The sequence below is a fragment of the Pieris napi genome, chromosome 3, assembly GCF_905475465.1.
Source record: "Pieris napi chromosome 3, ilPieNapi1.2, whole genome shotgun sequence".
NCBI classification, from domain to species: domain Eukaryota; kingdom Metazoa; phylum Arthropoda; class Insecta; order Lepidoptera; family Pieridae; genus Pieris; species Pieris napi.
This window is the reverse complement of record NC_062236.1, coordinates 3030831-3051407: the sequence shown is the minus strand read 5'-3', so window position 1 is coordinate 3051407 and position 20577 is coordinate 3030831. Positions and strand designations below refer to the sequence as shown.

The 20577-nt window shown below is 33.4% G+C and overlaps 1 protein-coding gene across 2 annotated transcripts in view; it reads right to left on the bottom strand.

The window, feature by feature from the left end:
- The window catches only part of LOC125063227 (disintegrin and metalloproteinase domain-containing protein 10), a 124297-nt gene that overhangs the window by 18743 nt on the left and 84977 nt on the right, over nt 1-20577 (bottom strand). For both annotated transcript variants that reach the window (XM_047669557.1, XM_047669554.1), the window contains exon 2: nt 4939-5074. In XM_047669557.1, coding sequence (XP_047525513.1) covers nt 4939-5074 — 136 coding nt within the window. The remainder of the gene's footprint in view (nt 1-4938; nt 5075-20577) is intronic.

Sequence of the window (20577 nt, the reverse complement as noted above, 5' to 3'; positions counted from 1 at the left end):
AATTTTTCACAGCTATTTACTCCTGCATTTGTTTTTCGAACACGACGATTCATTTCATCGTCCCGTTTTAAATTTTTTCTTCCCTATTTATACAAATGGAAAATATCTAATACATATCATAATATATAGAAAAGTATACAATTGGTTGCTTAGTTCGTAAATAAGATCCACATAGTGAGAAGATTTATTTGGTGTCCACATTGATTTATCCTTTATTAGAAACAGGCGGTGTGTTTACCTTTACTGTTGTTTGAAAATACTCGGCAATTTCACAATTAAGACCTATACTCATTAAGGTTTTATTAAACTAAAATAATGAAGAACAAAATTCGCTGATTTCGTTAGGTTAGTGACATATAAATTAACACACAAGTTCCAATCTTGGCATGACAGTGATTAATCGGGTCCCTAAATCAAAACAAAGTGACGACATTACCAACTTTTATTAGTCCAACATCGTCCATCCTTATTTAGGCACTGAAAACTCTGAAAGAAGTTATTAGGGGACGCAATTTCCGGAAGCCATTATTCATTTCTGGTAAATCCTCGTATTGTTGATTAAAGGAGTCCTGGGAATATTCAGTCTGTGCTTTGGAAGCTAGCCCCTAAACACAAAATGAGCTTTGTTCTAACAAGCTTTGTTCTGAGCACAATAGACGTGAATTATTTACACCTGATAAATTGGCTTTTATGTCATAAGTTTAAATGATATTTAATTATACGTACGGATTTAGATTTAACTTTCTTATTAACTGACGTGAGACTGCTCTTAAATTAAATAATTATGATTCATGTGCGCTTTTTACTTTTTATTTTTCATGTACCCTTTATTAGTTTAGTTTGTTTTTTTGTTCCTGTTTAGTTTATTTTTTCTTCTTAATAACAATATGTAGTATTTATTTTTGCACTTCTTGCCTACCTTATCTAATTTAATACATTTGAAGAGATCGCTCGAAAGCGATAAGGCCGCCAGTTGCCCTCTTTTACATTTAATTATGTTAAATTTTTATATTGTAATGCAACGAAGTGTAAATAAATAAAATAAAATAAATAAAACATATAAAAACGTAAAAATTTTACTTAGTACGAAGTTTTACTATACGTAGCAAATACAAACTCAAGTAGGTACTAAGATAAATAATACAATTAATTTTACTTGTTAATTTACTGCAATGAAAAGGCAAACGACACATTTGATAAAATACCCGTTTAAATTAAAGCAATTTCTCGTGTAAAATGCATCGCCAATAAACAGCTGATAGGTCAAGTTCGTGAGCCTGGTTCGGTGAATGACCTCAGTATTGTAAAAAAAAATCGTATACAATTAAACCATTTATTGCAAGAGTGAATTGATTTCAAACGGCAGAACAAATAATTTCAGTAAACGGTTTCGGTTTTAAATCATGCCTTATTTTTGTCTGATATCAAAAAAAGCAACTTCTAAATATCTAGAACGGAACCACTGAAACAAAACAGGCACGTAATTACCTCGTATCACGGTAATTCAATATTAAAGGCATCCATTGCCCGGAGATTGTATGATTTCAAATTTAAATCTCCCTCTTAAACCCTCTGAAATATTTTTGCAATTTGTCACGAAGTTGCCTCTCGGAATACTTCGTGATATTGTTAGAAATTTAAGGGCACGTCCCATACACCAAATAATCTGAAGCTTTAGAAGTTACTTTGTTGTCCCTCACAATAAAACTTTCTAAATCCCATATCCGAGCGCTTGTTGAAAAGACAAATCAATAATGGTTATTATGAGTTACTATTCATTTAGTTCTAACCATTAATATAGATATAAATAGACACATTTAAATATCGTTACAGCTACATTTACTTTTGTTAGTGATTTGACTTTTGTATATCTGTAGCCTCGAATAGTTATGTTACAATCAATTGTTCGCCGGAGATGGTTCGTTTTTGACATTTGATGGTTTTGTGTCGTTGTGATAGATACAAGGTATTTATACTTTAACTTATGCAAGTGTGGGTAACATTGGTAACTAAGGGTAACAATTATTATGATAAATCTGTGGAAGATTTATCATTCAAACTGTCCTTCAATCTGTTGTAGACAGATGCTCCGCTCCGGCTGGTACCAGTACTGTACCAGTACCAGTGACTGGTTAGTCAAAGAAAGTTTTGATTGTGTCGTAATAAATATACGTTGTTAGTTAAACGCTTAATATAATATTAAAAACTTATATTCAATACTCGTGATACTAAAATCCTTTCAATTTAACCGTCGTATGGGAGTGCATTATCCAAAATCATTTATTGAAGTCAGTTGCACTTATTCGTTTTTAAAATTTCAGGGTTTTACGCGTGACATTTATTTATACACATTTATTTTTACGTAAATTAATAAGTAACACTAATAATAATAGCGGCTTCGTAACTCATGATTTCAAAACGCTGTACATTATAATGCTCTTTGAGTGCTGTTAAAATTTTAGAACGACACTGTAATAAAAAACACAGCCAATGTAGACACACTACATACTTTTATATAGTACAAAGCATTCTAGGTTTAAAATTTATTTCAAGATCGCAAGATAATTGACAATCAACATACCGACAATAGGTCGTCGGAATAGTCGCCAAATTGGATTCCATCTTCAATTCGGTATGACAATTTTGATTGGCTAGAGCTTATTCAGTAGTCTGTTATTGACAAGTTCTAGAAGCCAGTTTAGACTAGTCGTGAATTATAAAAGGAAGATTGGTAATTGAGCATATACGTCGACCTCAATTCCTCATAATCAGTCATGCTTACATGCATTGTGTTCCACTATATCGAATTACTAGGTTTGCTTGAATTTCCATGTATCAAAGGAAAGGGTAAAATTACATTTAAGCATTATGTATAATAAGTATTGGATACGCATTTGTTACAATACGCTTTAACGGTTGCACTAATTCTGATTAATTGTAGTATAAATATAGAGATTTTATTTTATTTATTTATTTATAAAAACACTCCTGTCCTAATAGGTGACTCTAAATTTACAGACGAAACAAAATACAAACATAAGAACTTAATTAGGAAAAACCAAAATTACATAATCAAAAATACAAAAAATTAACTAACTACTATAGCACTAACAAATAATAGAACTTTTGTCAGTTCACTCAACGGACAATGAAAAAGGTCCGTTCACCTATGTAATTCGTTAACTAAATTTATACAGATGCAGCGGCGTAACTATACCATCTGGGCCCCGTGGCAAATTCTTTTGATGGGGCCCTATCAGTAAAAATCGACACGTTGTACTAATCAGTTTAATTTTAATAAACTTCGTGATTTTCAGCGTACTCTATTACACGTTGAATATGTGCCACTAATGGCCATAGGCCTTCTCTCTTAGGCGAGAGGGAATGGTCTGTAGTCCCCACGCTAGCCCAATACGTATTGGAGTCTTCACATTCATCCCTAGAACATAATATCCCTTGGTCAGGGGCCCTCTTGGGTCGGGGGCCCGTGGCCTACAATCCTATTGATACGCCACTGTACAGATGACAACAAATATTGAAAGGATTGTGTAGATGGTTAATAATAAATCCAACCATATCGAATAAACGAATGTTTGAAAAGACATAGGCTATTTATTTACGGACTTAAGCTATTAATGTTAACAATTCAAGTGCAGTTACAAATAAACCTTCAACAAACTGTGGACCATAAGTCCGTAATTGATTTTACTCTACCGTCGCCGTACCGAAACAAACACCAACGAGTTTATTTAACCACATTCGTGAAAATACGACTCGTTCTCGCTATTTATATATTGAATTAAATGACCAGTCCTTATATTTATCTGAGTTAAGGAACTCTAGGCATCAAATTAAAGCTTTATTAATTAATCCATACAATAATTGTTTCGTTTACATTTCTTAGTATACGTTCTAAAAATTAAGATTAGTTTTATAAGTGTTGTAGTCTTTCTATTAGGCTAAATGCCTCCTCTTAGGCATATATTTTATCAGGAACACCTTTAAATTGAACACAGCTATTACTCATTAAAGAAAAATATAGCACTATGTTTTCATCGCCCCATTTTTTCCTCAAATCCCAGCCTATCCAGATCAAGAGATTTCAAGTCATATGTCCAGGTAGGTAGCAGGAGCAGTGTTGGCCGGGTGGCTTCAACATGCGACTCTCATCCCTGAAGTCGTAAATTCGATCCCGGCTTCATCAATAGACTTTTTCTATGTGCGCAGAAAACATCGTGAGGAAACCGGCTTGTCTAAGACTCAAAAAGCCAACGGCATGTATCAGGCACAGGAGGCTGATAACCATTGATCACCATTGTATGATTATGAACCAGATACAGAAATGTGAGGTCCATACCTAAAAAGGTTGTAGTGCTACTGTATTTAACTTTTTATATCTAAAGAACCTCCTTTTGAAGTTGGTTAAAAGCAATAAAAGTTCTTACTAATAATAAATAAACTTTATCTACGGTATACGTTCGGAACGTTTTAATTAAGGGAATGGTTCACAAATGGATTAGTCTGGGACACGTTCGATTGACTGGCTTGTGGCCAGTTTTATTCGTCCGCTGAGGGACATTTACGCATACCTTGAAATCTCGTAATGTTGAAAAGCAAGGGCTGGAATATTCGGTTCACCATGAAAACGTGGGTTGACATACAAGGGGCAGAATGGCATACAATTAAAATAATCATATGATTTTTTATGTGCAACTTTAAAGAGTTCAATAAAGAACAGCTACCAAATACTCCTTCTAGAATAATCTACGATCCCTAGCAATTGCGACTGGTATTTTTATAAGATAATATGAACAGGCATAGTGATAATTAGTCAACATACAATAATAAATAACATACTATAGTCATACTGGCCCACGACTTGCTATTTCCTTAGGTATTTGTAATATCTAATTATATCACATATAATTACTAACATACCTGTTATGCGCATTGAAGGTGAGACGCAGGGGTGTGGAGCGCGGGGGAGGAGGCGATGCGGACCTGCGCTTGCGCAGCGCCAATGGCTGGTACTCCGCAGGCTGCCAATGTCGGACGAAGGGCGATAGTGACATCCCTGAAAAAAAAATTATCATAAGGTAACATATTATTAAATATTCCTTGTAAGTGCTAAATCGTTTCAGTTTCGTTCCGAAAAGAGACAAATTAGGTCGTATATTCCTGGCTTTATACCGAATTTATATGTAAAAAAAAATCAGTGGCGCTACAATCTTTTTAGATCTGGGCCTCAGATTTCTGTATCTGTTTCATGATCATTTGTTAATAGGTAAGCAGGTGTTCAGCCCCCTGTGTCTGACGCACGACGTCGACTTTTTGGGTCTAAGGTCGATTTCCTCACGATGTTTTCCTTCACCGAATGTTAAATGCGCACATGGAAAGAAAGTGAATTGGTGCACAGTCGGGGATCGAACCTACAACCTCAGGGATGAGAGTCGCACGCTGAAGCCACTAGGTCAAAACTGCTCTGATTTATATGTATGTGCACAAATTATACTCGATGAATACTACGCAAACCAACTACTCTTTTTAACAATCCCCAGACCTCATTTGTTTCTGGATTACATACGCATTATATATTAACCACGTTATTTATGTATTAGTGCAGAATTAATAGATTCCATTGGTATAAAATTGGTTGCACAAATTGATATTACTGAGCACTTAATCTGTCATTATACGTATTTATTATGTATTTGCATTGAGTTTCCATGCGAAATTATTTAGTTTAATAAAGCTTTTGAGTCTAAACACATATATAATGATACTAGTCTAAAGGGCTTAGAGTATAGAAATATTGTAGTTTCAAAAAGGTTTGAAAACTTTTTTCTCTGCAATATTGACAATATTATGGACAAAATTGTGTTAAAGTCAGGGAAATCAGATAGTTATGAAAATATACACACATAGACTACTCGGACCTTTCTAGATTCCGCGTGACAGACACGACTAACACGCACGTTGGCTAACACTTGTTTCGCCACATTTTTAATCTGTAGAATGTTCTAGAGTAATCAAATCATTAAATTTTTCGATTAATATTTGTCGGAAAAAACATTGTTCGGTTAATGTCTTAACAGTTTTCACGTTAATTCGTACTTTCCTAATGTAAGCTTTGCGTTTCTTAGGGTAAATAAAGTTCATTTATCATTTCATTGCATTTGCATACTTAGTCTAAATTGTATTTAAGCGAAATTTTATATGGTTTTCTTAATCGAACGAGAGCTTTGACCTCCAAACCAACTCTCGGTAAAACATTGCTTTTCTCGGCTTCTGAGTTTACATAGAAAGCTCGCCTAATCCGGACTTGAAATTCAGTCGCAAACAGAAATTATTTATTAACGATTCATTCAGGTAGCTTTGAATTTGCATAATACGATCGTTAGACCACAGCCTTTCCGGATTTTTAATTAAAATTTCCGAAACAGCGTTCGAATAAATCAGTTTGATTGATGGAATTTTAATAACTTAAGTGCGTATAATTATTTTCCAATTACAAGGATCTTAGGTTTCAATACAGGTATACAGTTTACGCGGAATTTCTACATTTAAGTTATTAAGCAAATAATCAACAGAATTCATTGATACTAGTTCTTGGCGACTTCCTATTACATAAATAAATAAAGCAATCAAGGTGTGATTGTATTATTAATTAATTTTATTTATTAACACTTCGTTGCATACAGAAATATATTATATATACAATTGACATAATCAAATGGATGGCAAGTGGAGGCCTTATCGCTTTCGAGCGATCTCTTCCAGGCAACCACTTTCTCACCTTACTACTCTCTTTGAGCTCTCTTTAATTTACGTATTTAAAAAAATCTTATTTTTTAAAGTGTTTCCGAACCTTAGGGTTAACCTTAAAAAAATAGCGGACCAATTCTTAAAGGGCCGACAACGCACTTGCGAGCCCTCTGGCAATGTAAGTGTCCATAGACAAGTGTATCACTTAACATAAGATGAGCCTCCTGCTCCTTTGTTCTATAAAAAATAAAATAAAAATCCAATTTATTGTCCATAAATAAAACTAAATTCAATGTCGTATAGTCACATATGATAATATTGTATGTATCGTTAAATCTATTAATTACCAGACATTAAATACCTTGCGGTGGATTATCCAGCTAAACTATTTATCCCATCAAGGACATGAAAATCCAATACAGGTTGACTGAAGGCAAAAACACTAAATAGGAGTCATATTTTTACTTCCGGACTAAAATAAACATCTAAAAATACAGCTACAAAACGACCCTACTACAAAATAGATGCAGCGTCTATAAAATACTCGTAAAATGCACGAACACATTTTATGTGTGTATGCAAAATTTATGAGTTTGCCCTAAAAAGGCTTGCTTTCAAAGTTTACAACTAGTGCGGTTCAGAGATTTCTAAGTGCAATATTTATATGAGCCGGAGGTCTAATTGGAAAGTTGTGTTCTTAATCTCAGGAGAGCACGGAAGAAGTTGGATCAGATGGTAATAATTGTTATCTACAGATGCAGTATTTTATTCAAAAGAATCAACATCATTTATTCATATAGGTAACACAATGTACACTTATGAACGTCAAAAAAGAAATATATATATTAAATGCTTCTAATTTTATATTTACTGCCAGTTTTCATCAATCAAGGGCGTAGAACGTAAAAGAAGAACTTGCAATAAACTCTCCGCCACTCTTTTTAATCGCCAAGTTTTTTGTTTCACACAATGTTTTTAAGGAGCTGCAACCATTACACTATGTTACACATGATATCTTAAGTAATTAATGTTTAATTAAAAATAACAAAATAAATTAAAAACAAAGATTTATCCTCTAGCAGGAGGCATAGTAAAATAGGAGCACGCAATTACATTCTCGTGGGAACAACACGCATAGTATTATGTACGTAATATAAAATCATCCATTAAAAATTCAACATTTTTAATTTTGTGAGACATTCTTTTACGCTTTAATATTTTGTTTATCTAATTATAATTATCGATCGACGCTTATCAAATCCCACCGTCAAAGGTACAGCTATGTATACTCGTATATGTCAACTTCTTCCGGGTGACTAAAAAGTAATTAACGAACAAAAGGTTGAATATCCTAATGTAATATGTTAAATAGTAAAACATTTTAAAATTACGTTGCTCAACGTTTTGTAGACAATAATATTGCTGAATTTATCAATTAAAAAGAAACAACAAACCAAAGACAACAACAACAAGTCCAGCAACGCAATTGCAAACCTCCCAGTATCGCAGGTGTCCATGGGCGGCCTGCTCGTTTGCCTTCTTTCATAAAGAAACAAATGTACACAAATGCTTTTTTTTGCTTACTTTAGATATAAATAAAATATGAAAATGTTTAGGGATGAAATATTTCAATAAAACTTCCGTATATATTAGCGAAAGAATCGAGTCCACATGAAACTTGGGCGGAATTCAGAGTGTATAATTTTTCGCACCATTTGTTGTCGGACGTGCGACGCCGTCAGCGTGTGAAAACGTGCCTTACGTTTACTGGCCTGCAAATTCCGAAAATATTATTGGGACACTATTTCCTTAAGCGTACAGGCATCTCGTAAAAGAACAAAGTCGCCGATTAAAAAGACTGGCGAAGAGTTACAGTATGACTGTTCTACGTCTTTAATTTAAGAACTTTTTACTTCCGCTCTTTCATTACCAGTTAACTGTTTTTATGCACGTAAGCGACCTACCTGACTTCTTAGTAACCGTTGGCAATACAATAACACAAGTGTTCCATCTATATATAATACACATTACATATGCAACGCTATTTACTATTCGATACATCCTAATTCTTGACATAAGGCCGTGACGTGAAACTTGCAACGTAAACGAAAAGCTAGACACAATTGAGAATGCTAATAAATTAAGTTGCCCACGAGTATAAGTTCGCGTCGAAGTTAGGTTCGAATGAGCTTCAATTTTATTAATTAGATTCACAGAAAGTTTATTATACGACGATACATAAAATGAATTGAATCCGAAAATAAAGAATAAAACTTATTTGAGCAAAGCTTTCCACCAATACTGAATAACTCTACCTATTTATCGCTGAATAAACAAGCAAGGATTGGATTTAAATGTTCAGAATGCTTTTACGAAGTAGAAAGTTCAAATGCAATTCGCAAATATGAAAGAAACGCCTCAAAGGTTGCGGTGGCTATTCAATGAACAAAGAGCGTGTAGAGCTTCCGTAACTCGTATTGAAGAGAATTTACGTTTATTAGAGCAACTTGGAGATCGATAACCGACTGAGGTTTAATGAATACCGCTTGAACGCTTATTAGCCGCAGTGCTGACTCTGAGAAAAAGGTTAAATGAAAACTAAGAGGATTCCGCCTTGTCAGCTTAACAAGTTCCGGATTAGTTTCAATAATTTTAAACTTAATTCTTCGCGATAAATGTACTGAATCATTATATCGTGGTAGAGGACAAATACGTAGTCAGTCTACGTTAAACTGTACAAGTGAAATTATATTATATTATTTTTAACTATGTTTATTAGTAGTGGTTTTATACTAATAGCATGTAATACCAGTTTTTTTATGTAATAGGAGGAGGCTCACCTGATATTAAGTGATACCGCCGCCCATGGACACACATTGCCAGAAGGCTCGCAAGTGCGTTGTCAGCCTTTTAAGAATTACAACGCTCTTTTATTGAAGGACCCTAAGTTGAATTTGTTCGGAAATATTTCAGTAGGCATCAGTTAAGCTCAAATAAGTATTTTATTTATTTTTTAAAAAGACATAGTTTCATAAGGCATGCACAGATAATAATTAAAATATAAACTTATCTCTCTGGCCATTGTTACCTAAGAGCACTTGAAACGAGTTATTTAAATAATTTATTAAATTTATATATTTAATTATTTAATTTTTTTTAATGTGAAATCTACGCATAAACCAAGGCAATTAATGCTATATTAGAACCAGTTCAAGGCGGTTTAAGGCCTGAGACTCAGATTTTTGTATCTATTCCGTGATCTAATAGGCAAGTTTTAGATCAACCTGTGCCTGATACACACCGTCGACTTCTTGACTAAGGCACGCCGGTTTTCCCGCAATGATTTCCTCAAAATTTTACCTCACGAGTGACTGTTAAATTGGGCATATAGACACAATCCCTTGCTGCATAGCCGGGGATCGAACCTGTGACATCAGGGATGAGAGTCGAACACGGAACCCACAAGGCCAACACTACTCTATTTAAATATACTATATAATACTGTAAAGTAATTTGGTTTTATTTTTAATAGTAGATTTCAGCTTGGTAAACCATCTGCATTATACCAAATTTCTATGGAATATTAGTAACTAAAAATAATTTTGTCATTCTTAAAACTGAACCGTATAATTATTAATTACCGAGAAAATAATCTAAAGCAAATGGAATAATGACAAGTAATTATGTTTATAAAATAAAAATAAACGGTTCTATTGGTCGGCAAATTGAATTTGCTAACGAGGGAGGCGTAATTATACTTCTTTGAGCTTTTTCCTCCTAATACTAACGAGCTGATGCGTCTTTGACTGTAAGAATTAAGATTAAAAGGATCCTAAATCTGTAATATTAAATCGTTATTCAATTGTTTTTTTTTTCAGTAAATTTTATTTATTATCTATGGCGACAAATACTTTGGTTTTTATTTGTTATATTTAGTCAAATTTGTACTCTATTCTTTATCTTTGGCGGAAGGACTAGTATCCACGACCATGTTATAAATCACAACAAAAAAATGTTTTGTTTTGTCTTTGAAAGACGACCTTCACGATTGAGCGTTCCATGCGTCTTCTGCTGTCTAGTTACGCGACATGTTGCCTCTATTTCTTCTTATCCTCATGATTTTTTTTATTGATAAAAGCTTGCCAATGCTCGGCATACTGATACGGTGGTAAAAGTACTACAATATACAATTTTAAAAGTGACAAGCACTTATAACTAACTAGGCTAGGCTAGGCTAACATAATATATATGAAGACAATGCAAATACAAAAACTAAACGAAAATCGATTTTAAAGTGTGATAAAATTGTAAGTGGCCGTTCAAGTATTTTGTAAGCACTATAGGGGGTAACCAAATAAAAAAATCAAAGACAGGGGGTCTTTTGGTCAACAGTCAACCGTAATTATTTACTTTTTTACATATATTACCCACACATTGACTATGCTTGAAAATGAAATGCATTTTTGAGGATTTCTACAAAAAAATATCTACTACTTGAACTTGGCTCCTTATAATATTATAACAACTAAACTAAACAATAATTATCACAAAATCTCTCTTAGTAAACAAACAAAGCGACCGAAACGAGACATTGTTTTTATTATGTGCCTTAATTTCCTTCACTTAATAATGTCAGTAACAGACACGCCAAATCGTACGATATTACAATATAGACGAACATGACGCGCCGGTCTGCGAAAGTTTGCTCATTTACGTGTTCTAATGAAATAATTATGAACAGTTTTGTTCAAAGCTTTCTGTTTCCTTAACTTCTATTTTCAGACGCAGAAACTTTTCAGTGACTGAATACTAAACTAACAAAAAACGGATTTTTATCCAAAAAATATTAGTAACTTTATATTATTATACAAACAATTGAACGTTGAGCTGTTGTTCTTTTGTTTTTATCCCCATAATCCTAAGTAAGCAGTGGAGAAGTGGCTAGGCGCGTGATTCTCAACACTGAAGTGCTTTACTAGACAGGTTTGGACTAAAGGATTTTGTATTATTAAAGTTGCTTATTCGGTATTGGAAAACATCGTAACATCCGCACGTCTCACGTCCGTGTCTAGGTTTAGAATCTGAAAGGCCATTAATAAAATAATCATCATGGAAACATCCACGGTTGCAGCGTATTTTGTCTCTGTTCTTTTAAATCAATAGTATTTTTCATCACTTTGTTTCCTTTTAAAGTATGTATTAACTTTACCGCAACACAAGATTCAACGATTTATAGTAAACTCGAAACGCAAACAATGGCGTACCTGCATTCGATCGGATGCGCAATTACTAAAACTTCAAGTATTGCCTCAATCCTAATTGGATTACAGATTTTGTATTTGTAAATTTTATTTTCGAAAAGTTCAAAATTGTTGAATTTGGATATCCAATCGTGTATAATCTCGTAAGTGTATTATGTTTGTCCACAAATATCTGGGGAGCTAAAAGTCATATCAAGATGATTTGTTTTGATTATTTTTATAGAACAGGGGGCAAACGGGCAGGAGGCTCACCTGATGTTAAGTGATACTGCCCCGCCGCCCATGGACACTCGCACTGTCAGAGGGCTCGCAAGCGCGCTGTCAGCCTTTTAAGAATTGGTACGTAGTTTCTTGAAGGGCCCTAAGTCGAAGTATTTCGGAAATACCACATAATGGTGGTTCGCGGAAAAAACTGCCTTAAATAACGCTTAGGAACGGAACGATGATCGAGGTGATACGGGTGGAATTTCATATTTTGCCTTGACGTCCGATGACGATATTATCTATATTCCAACTTAAGGAACAGCGCAGTTTCATCTAAGTTGGATTAATAGTTTTTAAGATATTAATTCTCAAAGGAACATGTATGACATATATTTCATTTTCAGTTGATCAGTTTATATATATACTGTTATTTCTGTTATTACAGTATGTTGTAATGAATCAAAAGAAAATTTATGTTCGAACGCACCATACTCAGAAACTAATGGTTCGAATTGAAACATTGCGTTATAGATTTATTCATTAAGGTTATAACACAATACTGAAACAGTTTTACATATAGCAGAATCTATGGAACAGAATCTAAAGAATGGCAAGAATGGCCTGCTATTTTATCAGATAAAATCTCGCATATTAGCACGCGGGACGGAGATCGAGCGATGTGTAAAAGTTGGATTGAAGATGTTATTAATTTCGGCCATTGAACATTAATTTTAGCCTACAAAATGTAATTGTGAAATCTTTGAAAGCGATGATAAACCTTTAGATGTGTCAAGGACTCACAAACGACAATCTTTCTATTAATACGTTACTGGCTTACCTTATTTCAAAGAATTCCCATCGGTTATAAAGCGTGACGCGGCGACAATAAGCCTTCAAAAGGATCTTGTATAAGGAATGCTTTAAAATTTTGATTGTAATTTTTTGTTGGGTATATTTTTGGTAGGAGATATAAATAGTACTATCAACAGCGATTTACCGCGCAGTAATCGAGTGATCGATTCAGCCATGGCGACTTTTCTTTAGGGAATAAACATAGAAGATCATATAGCGAAAGAACACTCGTTATTTTACTCCGATGGGATGAATATTATTTAAAAATAGAAAAGAAAACAAACCTGTATATTAAGTTCCCGTATTTAAACCCGAGACCATGCGTAGTCGTTCTAAACACTGGACCAATTAGAACTAAATAATAAGTCATACTGAAAAACCAATACACCAGTCAATATACCAGCAATTTAACCGAGCAAAAACTTGTAAAAAAATGTTTAAAACTGTAACGTGTTTGGTAAATTTAAATGTCTAGCTAAAAATAATCATTGTCTTTTTACTTAAACAACTGAAATTTAAGCGATTTTATGATGAAAGCCGTTGAAATAATTAAACTTTATCAGAGCAGTCAGTTGCAACAAACATTTTACGTGCAATTTCACAGCTATGAAAAACATTCTTCCATAATTAAACTACAAACCGAGCTTTCCGGGTATGTAGCATAAATGTGTATTGTTCTCTTTAATTAATTCACAGACACCTGCAATTTTTCCGAGCCATAACGTATAAAAGGCAATAACTGTTAACGAATAAAGAGTAATATATATAAGAGAATATATATATTACCTCTTATCTAATATTAAGTATTTATAAATATATAACAGATAGTCGTGTTAGTTACACTATTTATAACTCAAGAACGGCTGAATGGATTCGGCTGAAAATTTGCTGGGAGGTAGCTTAGAACCAGAAGACATACTTTTTATCCTTGGAACGTGACATAAAACGTGGTATAAGATAACAGAAAAACTAAAAATTTATCAGTCAAAACATCAGTCTAGCTAGTCAGTTCATTTGTTAAAACTGACAGCTAAACGTAATGTTATCTATGGTTAAGTATGATTGATAATTTGACAGTTACACGTTTTGAAGTTAACGAAAACATATTTTGACTTACTTATTATCTATTGCTATTCATGGTCAATTTCAAAGCATGTGGATGCCCTCAACCTTCAGGGTAAATAGGAAATAAGTAAGTCAAAATATGTTTTCGTTTTTGATTGTGTAATCTAATATATAAAATTCTCGTGTCGCGGTGTTTGTGGTTAAACTCCTCCGAAACGGCTCGACCGATTCTCATGAAATTTTGTGTGCATATTGGGTATGTCTGAGAATCGGATAACATCTATTTTTCATCCCCCTAAATGTTAAGGGTAGTCCACCCCTAAATATATTTTTTTTATTTTTACATTATTTTTTCTGTTTTTATTTTTTTTATGATACAGCATTAAAAAATACATAAAACTCCTAATTTTCACCCCTCTACGATTTTTTTTATTATAAATGATATACATGGCAAAACGACGTTTGCCCGGTCAGCTAGTGTTATATAAATATTCCACTTCTATATATCGTAAGTTCTGTAGTCATTTGTATAATTCTTACACATCTGGAAATAGATTCACAGATGATTTGTTCGAACGAATAAAGGTTAGGTACTCAGACAGGTCTCTAGGAAGAGGGCACTCCACTCTGTTGACTCTCAAAAGATACACTACTCGTTTTGATTGAAAAATTCTCTAAAGTCGTAAGTGGCTTTTGGTTTGAGTTTCATTTGCTATACTTAATGATATTGACGACTCCTGGAATACTGTTTTTTTTCTGTTAAGAAACATGAAACTCAATTTAATTGGCATTTCATTTGTATCAATTTATTTAATACAGAAATTCATGTAACGGTCAAACACAAATTAGTCACAATTTCTTCGTTTACGCTTTATTAATTACAATCTTTATATATAAAAATGACGCGTCACGTTGATTGTCCGCTATGGACTCCTAAACTTACTTAACCGATTTCAATCAAATTTGCACACCGCGTGAAATTTGATCTAACTTAAAAGATAGGATAGCTTGTTTATTATTTGACAGTCACAATTCTAACAGATGGCGTTGTGTTGAAAGTACCAACGTTTCACATAAGCTAAAATTTAATGGCATAACCACCAAAAAAGCATGGTCTCCATGACTGGTGTTCTCCTACCGTTCCCTTTGAATAGTTTACTACTATGTAATATAACAAAAACCTTAGCCACAACAACGCTTGGCCGAGTCTGCTAGTTATATTATATATACTTAAAAACATAATGATTTACTAAAAATTCACAAAATCAAACAAGGCATGTGGTTATTTTATTATGATATACGGATATCATAATAAAATAACGACAGTTAATTAATAAAACGTATACAATATTGTTCATGCCCAAAAACATTGGAGCAATTCACCAGCTCGCTTCAAACAGATCACATAATTATATTTAATACTTGGGTAAATTAAATTCATGAGCAGTGTTGGCTTCAGCCTGCGACTCTCATCCTTGAGGTCGTAAGTTCGGTCCTCGACTATGCATCGAAGGATTTTCTTTCCATGAACATTCGCTCGAACGGTGAAGGAAAACATCGTAAGGAAACCGGCTTGCCAGAGTCTGATCACCTACTTGCCTATTAGATTGACAAATGATCATGAAACAGATACAGAAATCTGAGGCACAGACCTAAAAAAGTTGCAGAAGATTGATTTATTTATTTTTAAAAAAATAAATTCATATCAGATTTTCACGTTTGCGGTATTGTTAGAATACTGGTATGTATAAAGTACTATATCTATAGAAACTCTTCTAAAACTCAATATGGAAATCCATTGACGTAGTGGAATTTCTCGAATCGTCTTAGGAAATACCAGTTAGGTATCACAAGTGCGCCAATCTAAATATCTCCCAGTAGCATTCAAATTGGCTAGATCTTGAACTAGGTCAACGCGCAATTTACCACCATTTCGGTTCAAGACATCGGAAAAGTGCAGTTGTTAACGTTTATTCAATTTTTGTATTTTTACGTCAGAATAGGACCGTTTGTTCTATACTTTAATGTTTTAGTTTAAATTGGCTATTCGTAAAATATAAAAATAATACAGGTATGACAAATTATACTTGAATTGACGATGTGATAGAAATACTTTCAATCCTAGTTTTTGACATACGTGTGTGTTTCGTGCGTCATATAACCACTAATCCTTTTAATGCAGCTGCAGCTGTGTTTAATCATCGGACATCGAGGCAGAAAACGAAATTCCACGCGTATCGCCCTCCACGTCTGTCGTTCCAGAACTGAACGGTTTTAAAGCAGTTTTGCCGCGCACCACCACGTGTGGAAGCAGCTGCCCCCCGAAGTATTTCCGAACCACTTCGACTTATGGTCATTAATAGGCTGGCACGCCCTCTCGTATTGAAGGTCAGATTTTGCCTATTTTATAAAAAAATCCACGAAAGCTAACGATTTATTGTTCATTATTATACTTTCATATGGACTAGTAAAGTTGTTTCTAAACAGATAGGTAAACAGCATAAGCAAACTGTTTGCGTTTAGTACGTAAACTTATAGGTAATCTAGTCACGAAATCTTTCTCTATATAATGGTGTAAATTTACAAGAAGGAAATATCAATGACATTAAAGGCGACTTAACTGCGCACCGACACACTATCTTCATAAGTAGTTTATATTGTTAAATACGGTAAAGTTTAATTTAAATGTGTTATAAAAAGATGCACGATATTGCAAACAATTTATACCTTTGATGTTAAAAAAATTCGTCTTGGTTATACCAAGCCAAAAAAAATGAAGTCTATACTGCAAGGTAGATAAATTTCCGCATTTCACTGAACACCTTCGCATGAACTTAACGATATTATGTGTGTGTATACGAAATATAGATTATATCGTATTGTTCTTGCAAACCTTCTCGGTGTTTAATGACTAATGTCTATCATAAAGCAAACAAAATGAAAATCAGTCCGATTTGTTCTTTACATGGCCTGTGTACGCTGAGCCTAAACCTTCATTCACACAATTCACGCACCAAATATTACGATTGTAGTTCAGTGGGTTATAAGGTTATTGCGTAATAGTTAATTGTGGAAAGTGTAAAATTGTAAATCACCGTACATGACGTACTATTGTGTGTTTTAATTAACGCGTATAGACAAACCGTTTGACGATTATAAAGGTAAGTAAGACTTGCCTTGGATTGATGGGTATACAATTCAATGCTTATTATAATTTTATTATTAGGAATAAATAATAATAAAATATTATAGGCAATATCAGTGTTGGCTCTCTGGCATAACATAATAAAAATTTTGGAAATAACATTTTTTGTTGTGTTTATAAGATATGATCCAATAAATTTTCTTTTAAATTTTTTTACTAAGAAGTTACTATGAATAAATCTGATATGCCATTGGGGGACTGCAGATTGCAGCCAATTTAAGTTTCAAGGACGAAATATTGGCACTGACAATTGACCAAACGCCATAACCTTGATATAGTTTGCTGGCTATGTTCCACAGACAACAGCCACCCACAGATTATATTAAAAAATCTATGCTTAAAAGTATCAATATATATAAGGGATATATTTATAAATATAGAAAATTCATTTAAATTGTAGTTTTGTATCTTACTTATGTTAATTTAAAACGAATTACAAGTCGAACCTCCTTCGATTTTTTTGATGGCGATATAAACCTCTGAGTACTTTGTTTTTATATATTTATTGTTTAATTATAAACACTTCATTGCAAGTATACAGAAATATAGTTATTTCTGTTAAACAATTAGAATAATTAAATAAAAAGGAGAGCAACTGGTGGCCTTTTCGCTTTTGAGGCAACCACTGTGAAAAAAAAATAAGATAAATTGAGCGTAAGAATTGCAAAATATATCATTACTTTCACTGTTTATAATGATAAAGACAAGTAACCAATATGAACAAATATGTTTTGATTTGTTATGTTATAGTTTCGTTCGATGTTGACAAGTTGAAAACGAATTTAAATATAACAAAATGATCGCGCCTCAATACAGCTTAAGAGTTTTATTTCACAAGAACATTTGAACTGTATCCTATTTATTTCTTATCTTTATTTCAAAACAAAGAATACTCAAAGAATTATCCACACACGGATCTTATGTGACGCTATTACAAAGGGAACATCTTATATCTTTAATCTCTTTCAATTTATACCTTAATGTGATTAAAATTACATCAATAATTCTTTAGTATTTTCATAAGTGTATTTGATTGTTTTTTTATTTAATAACGGAGGCTCACGTGGTGTTAAGTGATACCGCCCATGGATATAAAATTAATTTCCCTCGTTTCCTTACGCTAAACTTAATTTGTTTTCATATTCGGGCTCTTAATAATAACAAAAGCCCTTAAGGAGAAGCTCAAAATAGCTGGAATTAAGTATCGAAAATTCTTATCGCTTGGTGTAAATTTCCTATTTAAAACGCGATCGGGTGACTTATACGCGGTATATAATGTTTAGCAGAGTGGGTTCATATTCCAGTAAATTGTTAACGCTTGACTAATTAAAGATAGATGAAGTGGCCTAAGTCTAAGGCCTAGTCTTATTAAATGTCTGTGGTGAGGGGTATCGGGTTCGATTCCCGGTTCGAGTGCAAGTTTTAATTAACTTTAAATTTGTTCTCGGCCTTTGGTAGGGTTGTGCGGCAAGTGCTTAAACAGTACATGGAGGGCACGGTCGAATTTTCAAGCAGTGAGTATACCACCTAAGAAAATGGACTGATGTTTTGGAGGAATGTAACAGTACGTTCTAGGCCGAGGATGGAAATTACAAATGGTAATCCACATTCTTTTTTTCACGGGGTCTCTACCAGAATGCTTACGCGACCCCAAGTTAGCCTTAACATTTAAGGAAAAAAAGGTACATCGTAATTCAAAGCGACAATATTTAGCTTATAAATAACAATGGTTAATATATATTTAAACCATGCGGGGCGTTTTAATAAATACATTTATGTCGTGTAATCAAGACAAAATTTAATAAGACGTCTATATATTGATAACAAGGTATAGGTTCCGAGTTTTACGAGATTTCTTGCAATATTCTTCATTTCAGTTAACCGAATTGTCGGGGACGCCCAGCCATGCGTGCACCACGAAATGAAGGCAATCCAATTTTTTAGGAGACTCTGAACGCACTGGGCGAAAGTAGATAGGGCTGTCTATGTCACAAGAACAACGTATTTACGCAAGTTAATTTCTTCAAGTTTTTTTGGAATAGATTTAACTGAAATGTTTTACAACATGCTACTTGTAACATAATGATAATTATACGGGTAAAACTGCATTTCTCTCTCAAAATTTCAGTATATAAAAGCATCAATAAATGCATTTCTAGACCATGTCATCTGTCTGTGAATCAATAAATTAAATCTGTAAAATGTAAAATAAAACATAATCTGTAAGCCAAGAGGGTCGTAAATTTTAATACTTAGGAATTGTAGGCGTAAAGGGTTTAAATACGAACGAGTATCACGAGTTTATGGTTTTAACACTGAAACACTTGCGCCAAGGCAAGTCGTAAAGAAAATAATTTAATTGTGAGTAATTTAAACTGTGTTTAGAGTCGCGTCACCAATAGGCCTTTAAGGCATTCATATACGCGTGTTTCTTTAATCTTTTATAGAAAAGGTTTCTATTTCTACGAGTCGTGTCACCTTCGTCGTGGCCTTCAAGGTATTCGCGTATTTTTTAAATCTTTTATAGGTTTCTAATAATTCGAAATAACAGTTGTTTCACTGCGAAGAAGCCGGAGGGTTATTTATCATAGAGCGTCAGTTCTTGAATTGGTAAGTTGATAAACAATATTTGAATTGATTTATACTTTGAAAAGTTCAGCAGTGAGTTATTCAATTGGAGTTGAATTTCATCACTTCATATTGAAGGCGAATGTCGCTCATCAATTACATTGACCGTTATTCGGGAAAAATAATTACTGAATTGGATAATATTGGCTTCATACAAACGGATACGATGGATTTCAATATTGAAATTCTTTTAGAACGATTTTTATTTGTGATTTTGCTTTTTATTATTTTTAATGTTTGCTCATACAGTGAGAACGGAATATAGACACACAATTCGATATAGCGTGTTAGGCACAGAAGGCTTTTGTGCTTATTATGATACAAATTATCGCGAAATAGATACGGAAGTCGAAGGCCAAGAAGGTTGTAGAGCCACTGTTTCCTTTTTATTACTATTATGTATAATTAATGAAATAAAGTGTTTCATAAAACTAGTAACTAGTACCTACTCATATACATATATTATTAAAATGAAGTAATAAAGCTAAAAAGAGGAGGTTTAGCAGCCTAGTGTAGGATCAGTAAATTGTTTAAAATATTCTGTTCCAAATATTCATACATATTTATATTTTATATAGCCAAAAAGCCAAATAGAAA